The following is a 20,528-nucleotide window of genomic DNA, read 5'->3' as shown; positions in this document are numbered from 1 at the left end:
TATCCCCCAAGCAAGCAGTTTTCCGACCCACCTAACACTGCCTCGATAGCATCAGCAAATATTCTTGCACCCTTTCTATTTAAGTGTATCCCATCCCTGTAGAAGTAATCCCTTCTGTTAACAAGTACAGACCAGGCTGAAAAAAATTCTACCCCTTGAGCCTTGCACAATCTTTCCAGGGCCGAATTGATCGACAAGGCTCTCATATACTCCCTCCTATTGTGTCTGGGCAGAATTGCAGACACTTTCAAATTCAACCCTAATTCACGGCTTTTTTTTTCAACAGTCACCTGTACTTGTTAATTAATTCTGCTGGTCTCCTACTCTTAAAATCATTATTGCCAACATATACAACTATATCACCTTTTGTGCCCTTAAAAGATGATATCTGCTCTACAATGTCATCACCCTTTGCCCCTGGCAGACATACCCTGGTCCTGTTCCACCTATCCTTTTTACAAAGCATGTTCACTGTTTCCCTGACAATACATTCATCATCAACTACTATTTCCTGTGGGACCAGCACATTCAGCCTTGGGTGGTTGCCACTGTGTTGCGTGATGACCAAGTGCAAGCTCTGGCGTTGATGTAGGCAGCTGAGAGCTTGATGGGCCCCTTACTTTAGATCCTTCAAGGGCATCCACCCTGTCCTTCAAGCTCTCATATAGGCCCATAACAACACTGAGTTATCGCCTGATTTCATTACACTCCTTGCATCCCACGCACACACAAAGACATCCCCCATGGCAATATCATGTCCCCGGCGTCTCCGTAGCCAGGTGGGAGGGAGCAGCAGTGCGTACCACACGCTTCTTGATTAGACCGGGGTTCGAGCCCGTCACCACCAAATATGGAGGATGCGGAAAGGTCAGGGAATGACCACCGCATATTCCGGAGCAATATGGCCTTAGTTGCTAATGCTCCTAAAAACCAAACAACAACAACAATATCATGTCCCATACCCGATTGCTCCACAAACATCATGCAAGTGGTGCATTTTAAAAGGCTGTGATTCAGAGGGCAACTGTCCCCCCTCAGTTCTCCTCTGAGCCACAGCACTCCCATTAGCTTGAGCTTTTGCTTTGCTGCTCTGGTCTGAGTCATGATTTCGATTTAATTTCAATAAAATTTCAATTTCAGTACAAAATTATAACCCTAAACTTGTATCCCAACACAGTTATAACGCTATATATATTTTTCAGTATCAGTATCAAATATTATCTACAGTTCTGTTTATATAACTTCCGTATCAAGTTATGTATTAATTAATTATGTTTCATTTGTAATCTAAGTCGTTATATGTATTTAGTTAAAAGTACAATTTAATTGGTCAATAAAGCGGTTAAATATAGCTAAAAAAACTTCTCGTTCAGCTGAGCTGCAACTTGTAACACGTGGATATGATATCCTTACCTATACTTTTATGCAATTACAAGGCCGAATAAAGAATAAATACACCAGATTAATCAGAAAATCGCAAAATAATGCTATACTACTAAATTTAAATCAAAAGATTTAGAAAAACAATAATTTCAAATCAATAAATAAGAAAATCCACTTAGCGGCTTTGAACACGTCTGGCTCCCACTAGCCTCATCAGCAGACTCAACAGACTCGTCAGCAGCAATTTGGGAAACAAAATTCCATTGTTTCCAAAATTCTCATCATTTTTAGAAAAATACCCCAGGGCTCTGTTTTTTCTGCTATTTTATCATTAGTCTGTGTATTTCCCTGAACTAGCAGTGTTTTGGATTTCCAACCTTGACTCAGTAGCATCAGCAAAAATTCTTATGCTCTTTCTATTCAAGTGTATGAAAACAATCCCTTCTGTTAACAAGCATGAGCCATAATGACAAAAATTCTGCCACATGAATGTTGTGCACTCTTTCCAGAACTAAATTGATTGACAAGGAATTCATATCAATTTGGTGTGCAACAATTCATTGTATAAGACAATTTGGTGCATGACAATCAATTTTCTGTATGTTTTATAATGATTTATGACAATTTGGTGCATGTCAGTTCACTATATATGACAATTTGGAGGGTGCCTTAATTCAGGGAATTCTATGTGACAATTTGGTGTTATGCCAGAACACCACTATGCCATAACTAATTGATTTAGTGAATCTGGTGTGGTTTTAGATATTTTTTAATAGAACACATTATCCACCTTTGTTTTTTTTTATGCATATCATAAAAAAGATTCTATTTTTTTGGGAGATCCATAAAAAAAATAAAAAAAGTACCATGGAAAGGTTAAAGATTTGAAAACAAGAAGAAATTTGTATAATTTACCACCATTTTTAATATTTCGTAATTTACTTTCATTTTTGTAGATTGTATTTTTAGGAAATACAGTAGACTCGATTTTCCAAGATAGATGGTAAAAAAAAAAAAAAAAAAAAAAAATCCTGGATAATTGATTTCCCAGTTAATCCAAAAATACAGTAAGACCCCTACACATGTAAGAGTTCCAGGACTTCATACGTAAGTAGAGTTTTACGTAACTCGGGAATGACTAATAAAATATTGCTACTGTATCTGTGATACGCCAAAATTACAAAAACCATATAATATCCTCAGAAGAATGAAGAAAAATAGTCATATATTTTTCAATTAGTTATATATTTTTTATATGTTAGTTATATATATATAGAAAAATATTATATAATTTTAATTAGTTCAATTTAAAACTTTATCTGAGGACAGCGGTGAAGTAGCCGGAGTGGCACATAAGAAAAGAAAACATAAAAGGAAGGAAAAAAACACACATTTTTGTACAGTAAAAACTGATATGTATTTTGTAGCCTTGGTTATTATAGTTGATCTCATTGGTGCTGATCTCTACACCGCTTCTCGTATTCTGTCTTTGTCCTTTCTTATTGTGTTCACTGTTGACACTGACAAATCTGAATTCCACACGTTACTTGTTAATGATTGGCCATTTTCCTTATTTTAATTTTCTGATTCAAATTGATAGCTTTCCTTTTTTTTGATAGATTTACTATTACTGCTGTCACTTATTGTCTTAGTCGGTACCTTGATGGTCAAAATTAAATTTTCCGTAAAGAACTTCACAGGCTTAAGGCGAAAACTCACTATTATCACCCCATGCAAGCTCAAATTTTACTAAAACACATTTCTGGAGGTCACTACCATAAAACAATAAAAACAATTTGTGATTTCTGGGTTATTGGGCTTTCTGTTAGTGCAATTCATTATAAATGAATAGTAAACTCAGTCATATTGCATTTGCGAAAATACCAATAACTGGAATTCTGTGGGATTTTACGTTATTATTGTGAAATGTGTGTACCCCTTCAGTCATAAAAAAAAAAAAAACCCCTAAATAAATTTAAAATATCTTCTCTTCGTTCCTATTTTTAAGCTTATTACTCCATATCTCACTTGTGCCATTTGTGCATGCCGTGATCGTCATTATTGATTGCTTTTTATTATTATTATTTTACTGTTTTAAATTTTACAATCCTAAAATAAGAAAAAAAATTGAGTGAAAAAAAAAATATACTTAAGTTTGAAGTTACGTAAGTCGGGGAGTTACTGTATCCAAAAATGTTCAGCAACCTACGTAAAAAATATAGTGATAGATAAAAAAAACTAACCACACACTACTCGTGTGTCCAATACAATGCTTCCCTTTATTTTTTTCCGATGTCAAATTTAAATCTAATAGCTTCCCTTTATTTTTTACGATGTTGCGTATGGTTTGGTCGCCAACATTATAATGGTTCATTTAAGATTTAACAGATACTCCATTTTCAAAATTTTGAATAATTTAAAGTTTTTGTTTAATTTAAAGCGCAATTTGTTTGTGTTTACCGATCATTTTCACAATTCCTAAACAAAAAATTTTTTGATATTCCTGACATAAATAATGAGAATTTTTTTTTTTTTTTTTTTTTTTTTTTGTGGTGTGACAGGACACAATAATCGAAGCAACACACTAAAACAAACTAAACATTTGTTCTCTTTCTCTCTCTCTCTCTCTCTCTCTCTCTCTCTCTCTCTCTCTCTCTTTTTTTAATTTGGAGTCTTGAAGTGTCCCGGTAAATCGTGAGTCTGTTGTACATATAGCAGAATTTATAGTTTTGCCACTGCTGCTGCTGTTTCATAAACCAAAATACAACTCTTCTCTTCTCTTGTCATGTCTATCAAATTATTAGAAGAGTACTTTCTGTATTCAAATTCTTCAACTTCAGTATCAGGCTGATATCATGTAATGTCAGAATTTGATGAATTAATCATCACTTCAAATTCACCACATTTTTTTTGCTATACTCTTAGCTTGAGCATATAAGAAAGTAAATGTGCATTGTTTATGTTCTTAATAATCCTAGCACAGCCTGTATAATTGCTAGTTATTGTTATATTATATTATATTAATTAAATTAATAAATATCTTAAGCAACTCCTTTCATTTATTAGGTAATGGAAATGGTAGCAGCTTTTGGCCCTATAATATATGCAGGAATATTTGCTGCAACTTTGTCTTCAGCATTAGCCAGTTTGGTTAGTGCCCCAAAAGTTTTCCAGGTGTGTTTTTTTTTTTTTTTTTTTTTTGGGAAATTATTTCATTTTATTATTTTGTTATGACTAATTAAATGATATATTGCATTTATGTCAATAAAATGATGTTAAACTTTATTCACGAAGGGATCAAAGAAAAATACCTTCCATTCATTTTCTAGGTATTAATCCATAACTGGTCATGCCAGTGTTTTTTGGAATATTGCATGCATCTCAGTTGAATAGGGTAAAATATTTCTCAAGTATAATCTTAAACATTGGCAAGAAATAATTAAAAATTATTCACTTCAACTTTTCACTTTGAAAAAAAAAGCATCCCCTGCAGTGTTTTAGAGGCGCCTCCGTAGCCAGGTGGGAAGGAGCAGCAGTGCGTAGCACACGCTTCTTGATTAGACCGGGGTTCGAGCCCGTCACCACCAAATACGGAGGATGCGGAAAGGTCAGGGAACGACCACCGCATATCCTGGAGCAATATGGCCTTAGTTGCTAATGCTCCTTAAAAAAAAAAAAACAAATAACAAAATAACAAGCAGTGTTTTAGACATTTTCATAAACCCTCATCTTTAGGAGTTTGGAATATTAAATCCATTATTATCTTGACTTACAGTGAGCAAAATAGCAGTTCAAAAAGCTGCTGCTTCAGCGATTGTATACTGCAATTGTAATCTTCTATGATGTGAAGCCAGAGAAAATAACAAATGGATATACTGCCATAAAACAAAGAGCATGTGCTTCGACATTGCACACAAGAGATCCCACCAATTTTAAATTCATGCATTTTAGCACACACATATAATTATCAAGAATAGGCTTAATTTGATTCTGCATTTTCCTGTTTGTATAGTAAATAATGGAGATTTCTGAAATTTTCAGTGGAGAAATCAAAGAAAACACTTTTCTGAGAGATGTTGAGGGTTCCAGATGCATGGACCAAATAGATGAGCATGATGTCACAAAAATTTGTGTTGGGTCTTGAAGACCCTATGTACTCGGATCTAGATAAAGCTAAGCAAAATGAAGCTTCCCCCCTTTTCAATGGTTTTATGTGCCTTAGGTTTCCAAGAAGTTAACTAATTAATATGGTAGAAATATTTTAAACTTGTTGAAGCCATATAGTTACAATCTGATTTAATTGAACTGAAATTAATATCCCCAAGTAAATGTGTATGTTTCTTGGTTTATAATAATGCATAAAATTTAAAGTATTAGAGTTCCAGACATTATTTTTGAGTTACAGTAATCTTCCAAATTATGAACGTTGGATCTTACACACTAGCATATTTGGCACAAGTTTTGATTTGCAAAATCAAAGTTTGACATTGTGAAGTTTCCTTCAGTTGCACAGTACATTACCTTTTGAAAGTAAGTAAAAGGAATGAAAATGAGAATGAAAGACTTTCAACATTCATTTATGTAACCTAATTGTACAGTACAGTATAGTGAAGTTGCAATATTTTCATATTTCTTCATTTCCTTTTTAACCAGGGTTAGCATGTTCTTTTGTAAGAACAAGTGCTTGAAAACTTGTCAGGATGCAAATAATAATGATAATGATGATGATTTTAAATACTTATTCAGTAACACTGAGCTGATTATGCACATGCTTTTTTGTGGAAATACACTAACAAAAGTTTTTGTTAGTGTATTGGCTGCAATAAAATAGTTAGAATGAATTTGTAAACTCTTCTGGACCTAGGCCCTATAGTAGTATAAATAGAAACCTAATAATATTGATTTGATTATTTAACAGTGTACATACAATTAATACAATAATTTTATAATTAGCATATACTATATGGTAGTACACATATTGGTATATTTTTCACATTGTGCTGCTTACTCTGTTTGGCATATAAAAATGATTTTTCATGCAGTGTGATATGTATAACTGGCAAATTACAGAAAAGAAATAGAGTGCAAACTTTTGGCAAGACCACTGCATACAACTTTGTTGGAAAAGTTTCATTTTGAAATGAAACCGGTTCTTCTTATATAACTATACTTTTAGATAGATAGTCAATACGTTCTACGTTGATATTAATATTTGTAAAATAACTATATTGTGTATAGAAAATAAAGTTCAATGTATGCATTACATAAAGAGTGCATTATACAAGTTATGGTCAAAAGCTTTTGGGACTGAACTAATATTTGGGAAATAGTGAAGATTACCAGCTATTCAGATGGATCTCCTTAGTAGTTTCCCTGACTTAAACTGAGGGGGAAAAAACCACAAAATAATTACAAGTTAATAAAGTTAGAGTTATAGGATTTTCAGAATTCAGGTGCTGGTGTCCTCCTTGAAAAGAGTTCTTGTGGGTTCTTTGTTTTTTTTTTTTTGTGTGGTATTTTTATGTTATTAGTTATTATTTTGGTAGAGCTCTTTCAACAAGGAGTCGTGTTCACTCCTCCGAGAGTGAGTGTTGCTTTGATCTTTCTCTTTGGTTGAACCATTTTGAAGTTGAATGGCGGCCAGAGCAAGGATTGTCCTCAATGTACAAGTAGCTCTTTAAACTTTGCAAATCACTAAAAAGTTTTCGAACAGCACTTGGTATTATCTCTGAAAGCTGTTTTTAACATTTCATATGTTCCTTTTGCACTTTTTCAATCTGAAACAAATTTTTTTGCAAATGCTTGGCTTAGTAAAATCACTAATTTTAAAAATGTGACAGAATGCATAAGGTATATAATCATCATCATGAACTTGGTCCGGCTTAGGTCTTTTAGAGATCAAGACAACCTCCGAGAGCTACAATGGAACAGGTTCCGTTGTAGCTCTTGGAGGTGGTCTTGATCTAACCATTGCTGTCTTGGCCGACCCACATCTCTCTTGAATGTAGGTTTGTAGTTAAAGGCTAATTTTGGGATCTGGTATGGGTTCATTCTTTCTATGTGACTGATCCATTTTTTCTGATACCGTTTTATGTCATTTACTATGTTATGTTCTTTTAATTTCTCACGAATATCAAAATTTCTTTGATGATTTAGTCTTGTAAAGCCTAATAATGGCCTTAAAAATCTTATTTGTGCTGCTTTTAGTTTTTATGCCTCTTTCTTATTTATGACCCAAGTCTCATAGCAGTAGAAGAGGGCTGATTTTGAAGTGATGTTGTGCAGTCATAATTTTGTTTCAGTTGCCATTTGTTTAATCGTTCCATTCATTTTATTATATTTTTGTAGTGTAGTATGCATTACATCAAAGTATCTATTCAACGTGCACTAATTCAAAGTGACTGCAGATGAGTTGCTGAACACGTTGCAATGAGTTGCAAGTCTCTATGATGCTGAAATTTCAAGACACAAAGCTCTTGAACTTTTTTTTTATCATACCTCAGAGAGAAAGAGAGAGATCTGATATGAAGTTCTCTTAGCAGTGCTGTGGGGTTTTGTCAATGATATACAGGAACTTTGCTAGCAGGTTTGTATTATCCCATTGTATAAGGTAACGATCACGCCACACACCTTGAGTACTGCATATTGGTCTGGAAGCCTCATTTTAGAAGGACGTGGATCTGTTGGAATGGGTGCAGAGAAGAATGCAAAAAGATTGAGGGGAGCAAAAGGGTGTGTTCTCTTACCAGAAAAGGCTTCAGTTTTGCAAATTGCAGCATCTGTTGACTAGGCACTTGCAGAAGATGTGATTAAAGTGCTTAAGGCTTTGAATGGATTGATTAAGTTCGGTGCTGATTGAATCCTTCCTCTTGCTAATACTATATATAAGGGGCATATATTCAAATTGAGGAAGGATGGTTGCAGGTTGGATGTGTGGAAATTTTGCTTTCAGCCAAAGAGCGGTTGATTGTTGGAACAAATTTCCATCCTGTGTTGTATTGGTGGTTAGTTTGAATAAATTCAAGGAAGAAGTAGATAAACTGTTGGAGGGAATTGAGAGGCGAAATGTTGGCCTTTTTCTCTCTTTTTTTTTTTTTTTGTTGATGCTGTATAGGCTTGCTTTCTTGCATCATTTGCCACTACTACTCCTATTAAATAAAGTAGCATGACATTATTGTGATTGTCAACAACTCTACCAACCTTAAAATTCCCAGCAAATTTCAACAGCTTTCCCTGTACTACCTAGCAAAGATTAGAAAAAAGAAAAACCCCAGAATCAATCCTTGAGAGAAACCACTTGTCACGATAACTCACTCTGAAGAATATCCATCTATGAATACCTTCTGTTTCCTGTTCTTCAGTCAGCACCTGATCCGCCTGAGTGTCTACCTTATAATCCCAGTTTGCTCCAGTGTATATAATAACCTCTTACAACAAACCATATCATGATAACCTAACTTCAGAAGATAGTGGACACCACAAAGAAAATCTTAAAGAACACATCAGATTCCACAGAGCCCAAATAGCAGTGATAAAGAACAATCAGAACACTGAGAAATTGTGTGGCAACTTGCACTGACCTCAATAATATCAGAAGAACCCTCCATAATGTCAGAATAAAAGCCTTCATAACCTCAGATGAATATATTCTATGAAGTATTGAGGTGTGCTCTTGGAACTTCAAATGCATGCACCAGATAAGCTACCCCCATTTCCCACCCTGAAAACACAGAATCTATCTAAAATCTGGAGAGGAAATAACAGGATCAGTATTAATAACATTACTTCCTGACACTTATGACTATACTAAGGCACCCAAATAACCCCCTCCCACCACTGCAATGCTGTAGTGAATAGAAACAGGCAGATTCAGAGGCCCACAACCCCCCCCCCCTCCTGAACCGTTATTGGAAAATTTTTTAAATTTCTTCAAAAGACACAGTTGGGAGACCGTTTGTAAATGAATAAATTTGTAGTGACAAAATTTTGTTAATACAAAATTCAAGGGACCTAAACTCTGGGTTTTGTAATAACGAGGTCCACCAAAAATGTGAAAACTTTTATGTACCATTTTTTAGTAGTACTTATTTGTTCATTTTATTATTAATAGATTTGGCTAACAGTAATAAGAGTACTATTTTGTTTATATCTTCTTTTATTTATGAAAGAAGCTATGAGAAAAGAAACAGTATAATTGAATTGAAATAAAAATATATAATTAGTATCACATAAACTAGTAAAAGCAGAATCATAATATTAAAGTAAATGTGAAACCAATTAAATGAATTTAATTGATTTTAAAGAAAGAATCCAATTTCATTTGTATGGTTATCTTTCACTTTCATCATTGGTAAACAAAAACTTCATTTTGCTTTGTAGTCAGCAGCTGTTCTGAAAAAAAAAAAGGAGAGAAAGTGTTGGTGTTACTGTAGTAGAAACATTAGAATCATCCACCTTAAAGTGTCAAACTCTCCAGCAAAATTCATACGTTCCATTCCATCATATTGTATTCCAGTTTCTTCAAAAAAGACAATATAAAGACATTTTTGGATGAACCATCTGTTTATGATTAAACCTGGACCATGTTTTTCAGTGATATTCTCACCAAAGCAGATGCAGTATAAAGCCATATGCAATACTGTCCCAAGAAATAACATTAGGAATACCATCCAAGATATTTCACTTTGGCTGCAGATTGTTCCCTCTTTCTATGTTGAAGGTACCTTATCAGGTAGACTTTCCCTTGAGATTATAAATAATGCCCTTGATCCAGTAGCTGCATAGAACTGGTGGTTTTGGTGTCTCAGCAGAATGTGTTGTACAATTTTCTGCAAGCATCAATTTTTCTTTTCTAAAGCCATTGTACTATTCTGAATAATGAACAGTGAAAAAATTTTTTGTCTCATAATTGCACAAAAGTTATTTGATTACTTTAAAACACCTTGACCTGTAAAAGTTTCCAATCACAAATGGGTTCATTCACTTTTGTACTGTGATCAGTAATGCAGCACAAGACAATAGTAATGTTTTATTTTCACTTAATTTTCCATCACTACAAGACATTCTTTGAATGGCAGGTGTGTTTTCTTTCTTTCATTCTTTCTTCTTCTGTTTGTATCACATTAATTAAAATTTATTATTTAAAATATATATATGTTATTCATTTGATGTTTGATTTGAACTATTTACACTCATACTTGTTTTGTATATAAATATTTTCCCCATTTTCATTATATGTGTCCTAATATCATTGAAAAGATTATGAGAATGTTAATACTGTACTGTGGAGAATTTTAACTTAGCATTAGTAGAGGAATATGATGCAAGGAATCATATGCCTGCATAATATTTTTTGCTGATGCAAGGAAGCTTGCTTCCGCATCAGCAAAAAAAAATAATAATAAATAATTAAAAAAAACCCTTCCCATTTCACCCATCCATTCACTCCAAATATTTGTCTAGTTCTGCCTTGAACTTATTTAAGTTGTCAGCCTCCACTACAACAGATGGAAATTTGTTCCAACAATCAAACACCCTCTGGCCAAAGCACATCATCCATTCTACAACAGTCTTTCCTCAATTTGAATTTATGCCCCTCAGGTGAGTAATCTGAGCAAGAGGAAGAATCGCATCAGCATTAAGCTTGCTCAAACCATTCAGGGCCTTGTACACCTCAATCAGGTCACCTCACAGGTGTCTGGTCTCCAGGTGCTGCAATTAGCAGAACTTAAGCCTTTCTTGGTAACAACAACCATTTGTTCCATTCACCAACCTCATTGCCCCTCTCAATACTCATTCTAGCAGCTCTACATCCTTCCTTAAATGAGACCTCCAGACCTGTATGCAGTACTAAAGTTGTGGCCTGATCATTGCCTTATACAAGGGGACAATCACCTTGTATAAGGTGATTGTCCCCTTGTATAAGGCTAGCAAAATTCCTGTAAAACATTGACAAGATGCCATGAGCTACTCTCGCAGCCTGTCTGCACTTCTCAGAAAACTTCATATCTGACTACACAATTACCCCAAGTCCTTTTCATTCTCCACTACCCTGAGTGTAGAGTACCACACAGTGGGTACATTACTCTGGGGTTGCTGCTACCAATATGTAGTACCTTTACATTTGTCAATGTTAAACTTCAACAGCCCATCTGCACAACTTTTCTAGATACTGTTGCAGTAGTATACTGCCATTAACAACCCTGCCAACCTTCATATCATCTTCAAACTTCTACATTAACACTGCTATACCTTTGTCAATATCATTGATAAATACACAGAAAACAACAATGGGCTCAACACAACCCTGGGGAACTCCACTAATAACATTAGTCCACGAAGAGCACTGTCCACTGAATATCACTCTGTTTATCTTCTCCCACTCAGTTATCCCTTTATCCATAGCAACAACTTGCCCTTAATGCCACACTGCTCCAATTTGTACAGTAGTCTTCCATGTGCAACAGTATCCAAGTCAAGACTTCCCCTTAACAAACCCATGCTGTGTCTGAACTATAACTGAAGTCTTGTCTGGATGATCCTGCTTTAACCAATGACTCCATTATTTTACCCAGATTCACAATGACTGCATGCTCCTACATCAACTGTTATAAAATTTTATTAAATAAAATAAAATAAATAAATAAATTACAGTTGTTAAGATAATAATAATAAAATGAAATAAAATAAGTAAAATGAATAGTACAGTTACACCAGATAAAACTGATAAAATACTTGTCTGTACAATAAAACAATGTAGATAAAACACTGGATAAAAGTGATAAAACACAGAAGCTTTCAGAGGCATCTGCCTCCTTTTTCGACAGTGAAGCTTAACTTAAAGTACATCCTTAAATATCAGCAGGCTCACAGTTCACAGCATGTGTTTCCACAGGAGCATAGGCAGTATTCTCCATATGTGCACTGGAACCGGAAATGGCTCGGCAACGTGCCACGTGGAACCATTCCTCCCATTCAAGAACCACAGCTTCGAAGAGGGGATGAATGTGGACACCCCTATCTCTATTAATAGTATTACTCTCAGAGGAGCAAATTTGGAAGCTCTCAAGCCACTTGTGGTCCCAAAATCTGTGACTGGTTGACGATAACAGCTTCGTCAGGAGAGATTTGATAGTTCTCCTCCCAGAAATGCTCTGCCACAGCAGACCACCCATAATCTGCGGTCTTTATTGCACTGATATGCTCCCCCATATGATCTTTAAACCGATGCTTTGTTTCACCAACATAACATTTGGAGAAACCAACATAACATGGCATTAGAGAAAGATGATACCCTAAGCAATAGGACTCTATTAAGTGTGGAGGATATTTGTAGTGGGGTAGAGTTTTCTCTCTCGAGTACCACCATGGTATTTCAAACCACAGTGTATAAGCAGGTTCACGGTACAGCGATGGGTTCCCCTATTAGTGCTGTCATAGCAAATTTAGCTATGGAGGAGCTAGAGTCCAGGATTTTTGATGGGTCAGTTCTCCCTGTGCGTGCATGGAAACGATATGTCAATGTTACATTTGCAATTATTTGGAGGGAGAGAGAGGATGAGGTGCTTGGTTTCCTCAATAGCTTCTCCCCATTTATTCAGTTCACCTCAGAGGTGGAAGTAGAGAGTACCCTCCCTTTCCTTGATGTTTTGGTACATAGGGAGGGCCCTAGAGTAAAAACCAGTGTGTATATGAAACCCATGTGCCGGGGCCAATACACACATTACAATACAGCACAAGCCAACCATCATAAGAATAGTGTTGTTAGAGTATTACTTGATAGGGCTGGGTCCCATTGCAGCACCTCTGAGGATAAAAAAAAAAAGAAGAAATTAAACGTGTCACAGCAGATCTCAGTAAATGCGGACACCCCCCCCCCCCCAGGATCATAGATAAATGTATCAGAGAGCGTATAACTTGGGTGTTGCGTGATTGCCAGACATGCTGTCTGCAGCTACCAGGGCGGAGGTAGCTGCACACATCTACCTATTTTAAGAATATTTTACCCAGTTGCGTCAAAGTTTAAGGACGCCCATACCTATGGAATGTGTAAATGGGGTCTTATATGAGATAAAATGCCCAGATTTCAGGGATTATTATGTTGGTGAAACAAAGAATCAGTTTAAAGATCAGCGCAATAAAGACCATGGATTATGGGAGATCTGCTGTGGCAGAGCATTTCTGGGAGGAGAACCATCAAATCTCTGCTGACGAAGCTGTTATTGTTGACTGGTCACACAGATTTTGGGACCGCAAGGGGCTTGAGATCTTGCGAATTTGCTCCTCTGAGAATAACACTATTAATAGAGACAGGGATGTCCGCATTCATTCCCTCTTCGAAGCTGTGGTTCTTGGACGGGAGGAATGGTTCCACCTGGCACATTGTGGAGCCATTTCCGGTTCCAGTGCACATATGCAGAATACTGCCTATGCTCCTGTAGAAACACATGCTGTGAACTGTGAGCCTGCTGATATTTAAGGATGTACCGAAGTTAAGCTTCACTGTCGAAAAAGGAGGCAGATGCCTCTGAAAGCTTATGTGTTTTATCACTTTTATCCAGTATTTTATCTACGTTGTTTTATTGTACAGACAGATATTTTATCAGTTTTATCTGGTGTAATTGTGCATTTCATTTTATTATTATTATCTTAACAACTCTAATTTATTTTATTTTATTTAATAAAAGTTTATAATGGTTATTGTAGGATCGAGCGAGCGAGCGATCAACCGAAAGAGCAAGCTGGCTTTAGGACAGGATTCTCAACTATGGATCACCTTTAAGTAATATCACAGCTAATGGAGAAAGCAAATGAATATAAAACACCATTATGCCTGGCATTTGTGGATTATGAAAAGGCATTTGACTCCATACAGCATAAGGCAATGTTTCGGGCATTAGAAAGACAAGGCATAGATACCCCACATATTATGATTTTGAAGAAAATATATGAGAGTGCTACCTCCTTTATTAGACTAGCCAAAGACAGTAGGAAATTTAAAATCGAGAAAGGAGTTCGACAAGGAGACACAATATCTCCGAAGCTGTTTACTGCTGCCCTTGAGGAAGCTTTCAGAAGATTAGACTGGTCGCAGAAAGGAGTCAATGTGAACAGAGAGTACCTAAACCCTTTATGATTTGCAGATGACATCGTGGTCTTAAGCCACAATCCCAAAGAATTAGAGGAAAATCTTAATCAGTTATGCACAGTTAGTAAGGATTTAGGACTAAAGATGAATATGGCTAAAACAAAAGTAATGATGAACAAGTATGCCACAGAAAGGGAAATAATGATTGAAGGAGCAGTAATTGAAAAGGTGGAGTCATATACTTATCTGGGACAAGTTATTAGCTGTAATAATGATAAATGGCTGGAAGTCAAGAGAGTAATAAATTTTGGATGGATAGCATTCAGGAAATATAGTCACATACTGAAGAGCAATATCCCAGTTTGTCTGAAACGTAAAATAATGTACCAATGTATACTCCCCACTATGACTTATGGAAGTGAAACTTGGGCACTCGCCAAAAGATTGGAAGAGAAGCTGAGAACTACACAGCGAAGAATATAACGAATTATATTGGGAATCAGACTGTTAGATAAGAAGAGAAACACATGGATTAGGCAGCAAACTCAAGTAAAGGACATTGTTATCAAAACTAAAGAACTAAAATGGTCTTGGGCAGGACATATAGCTCGAAGACATGATGACAGATGGACTAAAAAAATAACAGAATGGTACCCAAGAGGAGCTAGAAGAAATCCTGGAAGACAAAGGCGGAGATGGATAGATGAAATTCATGAGTTTGTGGGTAGTAAATGGATGGCCAGTGCTCAAAACAGAAGGAACTGGAAAGTTGCTGGAGAGGCCTTTATCCTGCAGTGGATTGAAAATGGCTGATGATGATGATGAGTGTAGGATCATGCAGTCATTGTGAATGTGAACATTCCCAACCCCCGGAGGCCTATTTTAAGAATATTTTACCCAGAACAGAAGTTAAACTAACAGGTCTGTAATTACTTGTGTCACCCTTTGATCCCCCCTTTTTGAATTGGGGAAACATTTGCACATCTCCAGTCCATGGGGACTTCCCCTGAGTCTAAGGAAGCTCTCATAATTATGGATAAGAGTTTGCTTACTTCCTTTGTTGCCTCCTTTAATATAACTCAATAGATCCAATCCACCCCAGGTACCCTTATTTTCATCTTCAACAATTTCACCTCCACCGCCTTTTCAGTTATTACAAAATCATTTAGCTCCCTGCTATAGTTTCATAACCTTCTGGCCTCCACTTACATACAGAATTCCTGATGTGTGAATGTAGATGCAAAATACTCATTCAGTTTATCAGCTATCTCAGCAGGATCATCAGCACTTGAACCATCAATATCAACTGGACCTATCTGATTCATCCTCTTCCTTCTAGAGTTTACATACGTAAAGAACTCTCTGCTGTTCCTTTTTGCACCTTTTGCCAAAGATTTCTCATAATCTGCCTTTGTTTGCTTACCTTGTTTGTGACTTATGATAGGATATTATGATGTGGTTACAAAGGAACTGGATGCAAAAAATAATTTTGATATCATATATTTGGATTTCAGGAAAGCTTTTGACACTGTTGCGCATGGAAGACTATTGTACAAATTGGAGCAGAATGGTATTAAGGGTAAGTTGCTACAATGGATAAAAGGATGGTTGAGTGGGAGAAGACAGAGGGTGGTAATTAATGGGTGCTGCTCTTCGTGGACTAATGTTATTAGTGGAGTCCCACAGGGTTCGGTGTTGGGTCCTCTGTTGTTTTGTATATTTATCAATGATATTGATGAAGGTATATCAGGCTTAGTGGCGAAGTTTGCAAATGATACAAAGGTTGGCAGGGTTATTAATGACAGTAATGGCAGTGTGCTACTGCAACAGGATCCAGATAATTTGGGCAGATGGGCTAAGAAGTGGCAACTGAAATTTAACCTTGACAAATTCCAAGTACTGCATATGGGTAGAAGTAATCACAGAGAAACGTACCAACTGTGTGGTACTACACTTAAGGTGGTAGAAAATGAAAAAGACCTGGGAGTAATTGTGCAGTCAGATATGAAGTTTTCTGAGCAATGCAGACAGGCTGCCAGGACAGGTCATGGGGTTTTGTCAATGATATATAGGAATTTTGCTAGCAGGGAAAAGGAGGTGATTGTCCCTCTATATAAGGCAATTGTCAGGCCACACCTTGAGTACTGCATACAGGTCTGGAGGCCTCATTTTAGGAAGGATGTAGATTTGCTTGAGCGTGTACAGAGAAGGGCAACAAGATTGGTGAGGGGAATGAAGGGATCCTCTTACCAAGAGAGGCTTAAGTTCTGCAAATTGCAGTGGCTGGAGACTAGGCACCTGCGTGGTGATCTGATCGAGGTGTATAAGGCCTTGAATGGGTTGAGCACGTTGAATTCTGATGGGATCCTTCCACTTGTTCAGATTACGAGCCTAAGGGGCATAAATTCAAATTAAGAAAAGACAGCTGTGGAATAGATGTGCGGAAATTTGCCTTTAGCCATCGGGTGGCTAATTGCTGGAACAAACTTCCATCTGTCGTGAAAGTTGATAGGTTAAATAAATTTAAGGAGGAACTGGACAGGCATTTGGAGGGAATGATGTGGTTTTTTTTTTTTTTTTTTTTTGGGCTGATGCTGCATAAGCTCATTTACTTGCTTTCTTGCATCACATGCCTACTACTACTACTTGATTACAAACTAACTTATATCTGCCATAGTCTTCTATGTCACCTGATAATTTATATGTATCCCATGCATTTTTCTTCTCTTCCACGAGTCTTATTAGTTCATCTGACATCCATTTAGGCCTAAATCTTGAACAGTATATCTTAGTTGGAACAAAAAGCCAGTAGTTTCCAAGATTATTTCCTTGAATGTTTCCCATTTAGAATTTGCTGTTGGTAACATCATCATCAGTTGGTCCTATTGTATAGACTTTAAAAACTGTTGGAAAGGGTGCAGAGAAAAATCTACAAGAGTAGTAGAATGCCCAAGGATATTCTTATCAAGAAAGTGGCCATTTCTAAATTGCCTTTTGGAAACCAGACATCTGCATGGTGACTTAATTGAAATGTATAAGGCTTTGAAAGGGTGAATGAAAGGGTAAATTTAATTTAAAAAAGAATAGTTTCAGAATGGTTGTGCGGAAATACGCATTCAGCAGGGAGTAATTCTTGGAATAAACTGCCATCTAGTTTTGTAGACATGGGTAGTTTGGATTAATTTAAAGAAGGATTGGAAAAATTACTGTAAGCAGCAAATGAAGTGTATATTCATGGTTTTTTTTTTGCTGGTGCTGCATAAGCTTTTATTCCTTGCATTATTTTGCCATTGCTGATAAATATTTTCTCATAATTATATTTTATAAGTTGGACTGTCTCCTCTCAAAATTAGGCCAAAATACTGAGGTGTTAGTGCCTTTCACAGGAATTTTTTTTCCAAACTGGTGTGGGGTGGGGGGGACATTCAAATTTTACTTATAATATTTGATAATAAAAAATAAGATTGGGAAACCATTGGGAATCTTTACTCCAAAGATTAATAATAAATTATAAAAACTATATAAAATGGCAGAACATTTTTACGTTCAACTTTGTCATAAAAATATAATTGTGCAAAACAAGCATTAAATGGTACAAAACATACACGCTAGAAAAAAAATTAGTTACTTGCTTAATTTTTCAATTAATAATACATAAACCTCTTTTTCAAAACCTGGAAGACAACAACGGAGATGGACAGATGAAATTCATGAGGTAGTAAATGGATGGCCATTGCACAAAACAGAAGGAACTGGAAAGTTGCTGGAGAGGCCTTCATCCTGCAGTGGATTGAAAATGGCTGATGATACCTCTTTTAGCACAAATCATTTCGTGCTCTTGTGTTTTCACTTTCCATTCAAGATAGTCCTATACAATCTGAATAGGATTTAAATTAGCTGACTTGGCTGACCATTCTAAATGCCTACCATTCCCTTGTGTTCCTGCTACCAGTTCAAAATAGAGAGAAACAAACAGTAGAGCTTCTGTGAGCCAAAAATTTGTTATCCTGAAATATAGGAATATTGAAATCATGAGTATCCTCAAATGTTCAGCAAAAACACAACTTTACCATCTAGAACATTTGTATAACAAGTCTGATTCATCTTGATTAATATTTCAAGTAGGAGACCAATTTAATAATAGTTAAAACATCTCCAAAGCATTACTGATTCAGAACAGCTTGTACACCACTTTTCATACAGTCTCGATGAGCCTCATTGCTTCTGTGAAATCAGTGCCCTGGCATCATTAGGAGTATGGGCAAAATTTGGATTTGTTAGACCACATCACAGCTTTTCAGACATCAGTAGTCCGGTGTTTATGCCTTTTAGCCCATGTTAGTTGTTTTTTTTATGTGCACCTGTTAACATTGGTGTTAACTTTTTTAGGAGACCTATTCCAGATTTGCACATTGTTTAGTTCTCTTTGTAGTGTTTTCTCAGAATTTAGCTAATGAAGTCCTTGGTTAATTGTCTGTGAAAGTTTTCATTTGAAAATTTTTCATTTACAAGATACAATATTCGTCACCTATCACTTGACCCAGACTTTACCACAGTTCTGCCATTGACTTATGGTTGATTTTGACTCGCACCATTCCTTAAAAACTCTTATTACTGTTCTTTCTGAAATACTAACATGTTTAGCTACTTCTTTAACAGGCTGTCCTTTAAACCTGCCAGATAACACCACTTTTTTTGGCTCTTGCATGTTTTTTGTGTTCCATCTTTAATGGTGGAACTCTTGCTTCTTAAGTCACAGCTGGTATACCTGAAAACAGAAAAATGGGTTAATTTTCTATTTTAATTTCAGTTCTGTAAGCAAATAAACATGGAAGATATGTGTATTGTTCTGTTATATATCCTAAATACCACAAGTGACTGATTTTTTTATTTAATGAATAATGTTGTTCTACTATGTGGCATACCAGTTACCCAGTTGTAAATAACCATTGTGGCAGAGTATGTACCCGCAGTGTCAGTGTGTACCTGAGTTTTAGATTCCATAACATCTGCCTCATTGTTTACAGAAGCTAATTTTTTAAATGAATTTTGAGACACCAGAAATTTTACCCTGGCAAAGTTTTAACTGATGTAATTTTAATTTAATATTAGTAGTGGCAAATGGTGCAAGAAAGCAAACTTATAGAGCATCAAAAAAAAAAAAAGCCTACACAGTTTATCCATCCATACCCTCCAAGAAATTGTCTAGTTCTTCCTTGAATTTATTAAACCCATCCACTTCAACATCAACAGATGGAAACCTGTTCCAACACTCAATCACCAGCTGGCTGAGGGCAAACTTCCACACATCTATCCTGCAACAATCCTTCCTCAACTTGAATGTATGCCCTCTCATGTGTGTAGTGTAAGGAAGAATGCCATTAACATTCTACTTAGTCAATTCATTCAAGGCTTTAAACACCTCAATCAGATCCTCCTGTAGGTGCCTAGGCTCGAGATGCTGCAGTTTGCAGAACTGGAGCCTCTCTAGGTTTATTGTTCCCTTCACCAGTTTGGTTGCCCTTCTTTGCACCCATTCCAGCAGGTCTACATCCTTCCTAAAGTGAGGCCTCCAGACCTGTATACAATACTCAAGATGCAGCTTAACCATGACCTTGTACAAAGGGATAATCACCTCCCTATCCCTGCTAGCAAAGTTTCTGCGTATCTCTTTGTCTAATTCTTCCTTGAATATATTCAAACTATCCACTTCCACAACAACAGATGGAAGTTGATTCCAACAATCAGTCATATGCTGGCTGAAGGTAAACTTCTTCACATCTATCCTGCAACTATTCTTCCTCAATTTGAGTTTATGCCCCTTTTTCTCAGCAAGAGAAAAAAAATGCCAACAACATTGAGCTTAGTCAATCCATTCAAGGCCTTAAACACCTCAGTCATGCTTCACAGGTCCTAATTAGTAGAACTGAAGCCTTTCTTGGCAGGCGCACCCTATTTTGTTCTCTTTACCAATCTCGTCGCCCTTCTGTGCACTCGTCCCAGCAGATCTGCATCCTTCCTAAAATAAGACCTCCAAACCTGTATGCATTACTCAAGA

General features: G+C 36.3%; 1 protein-coding gene across 1 annotated transcript in view; it reads left to right on the top strand.

Annotated features, from left to right (window-relative positions):
- The window catches only part of LOC150089240 (solute carrier family 12 member 2-like), a 253,122-nt gene that overhangs the window by 68,678 nt on the left and 163,916 nt on the right, over window positions 1–20,528 (top strand). Inside the window, exon 9 of the mRNA XM_090389918.1 lies at window positions 4,450–4,557. Coding sequence (XP_090246044.1) covers window positions 4,450–4,557 — 108 coding nt within the window. The remainder of the gene's footprint in view (window positions 1–4,449; window positions 4,558–20,528) is intronic.

Source organism: Mastigoproctus giganteus, chromosome 2 (assembly GCF_048544385.1).
Source record: "Mastigoproctus giganteus isolate SK-2022 chromosome 2, ASM4854438v1, whole genome shotgun sequence".
NCBI lineage: Eukaryota > Metazoa > Arthropoda > Arachnida > Uropygi > Thelyphonidae > Mastigoproctus > Mastigoproctus giganteus.
This window is presented reverse-complemented; position numbering and strand designations above follow the sequence as displayed.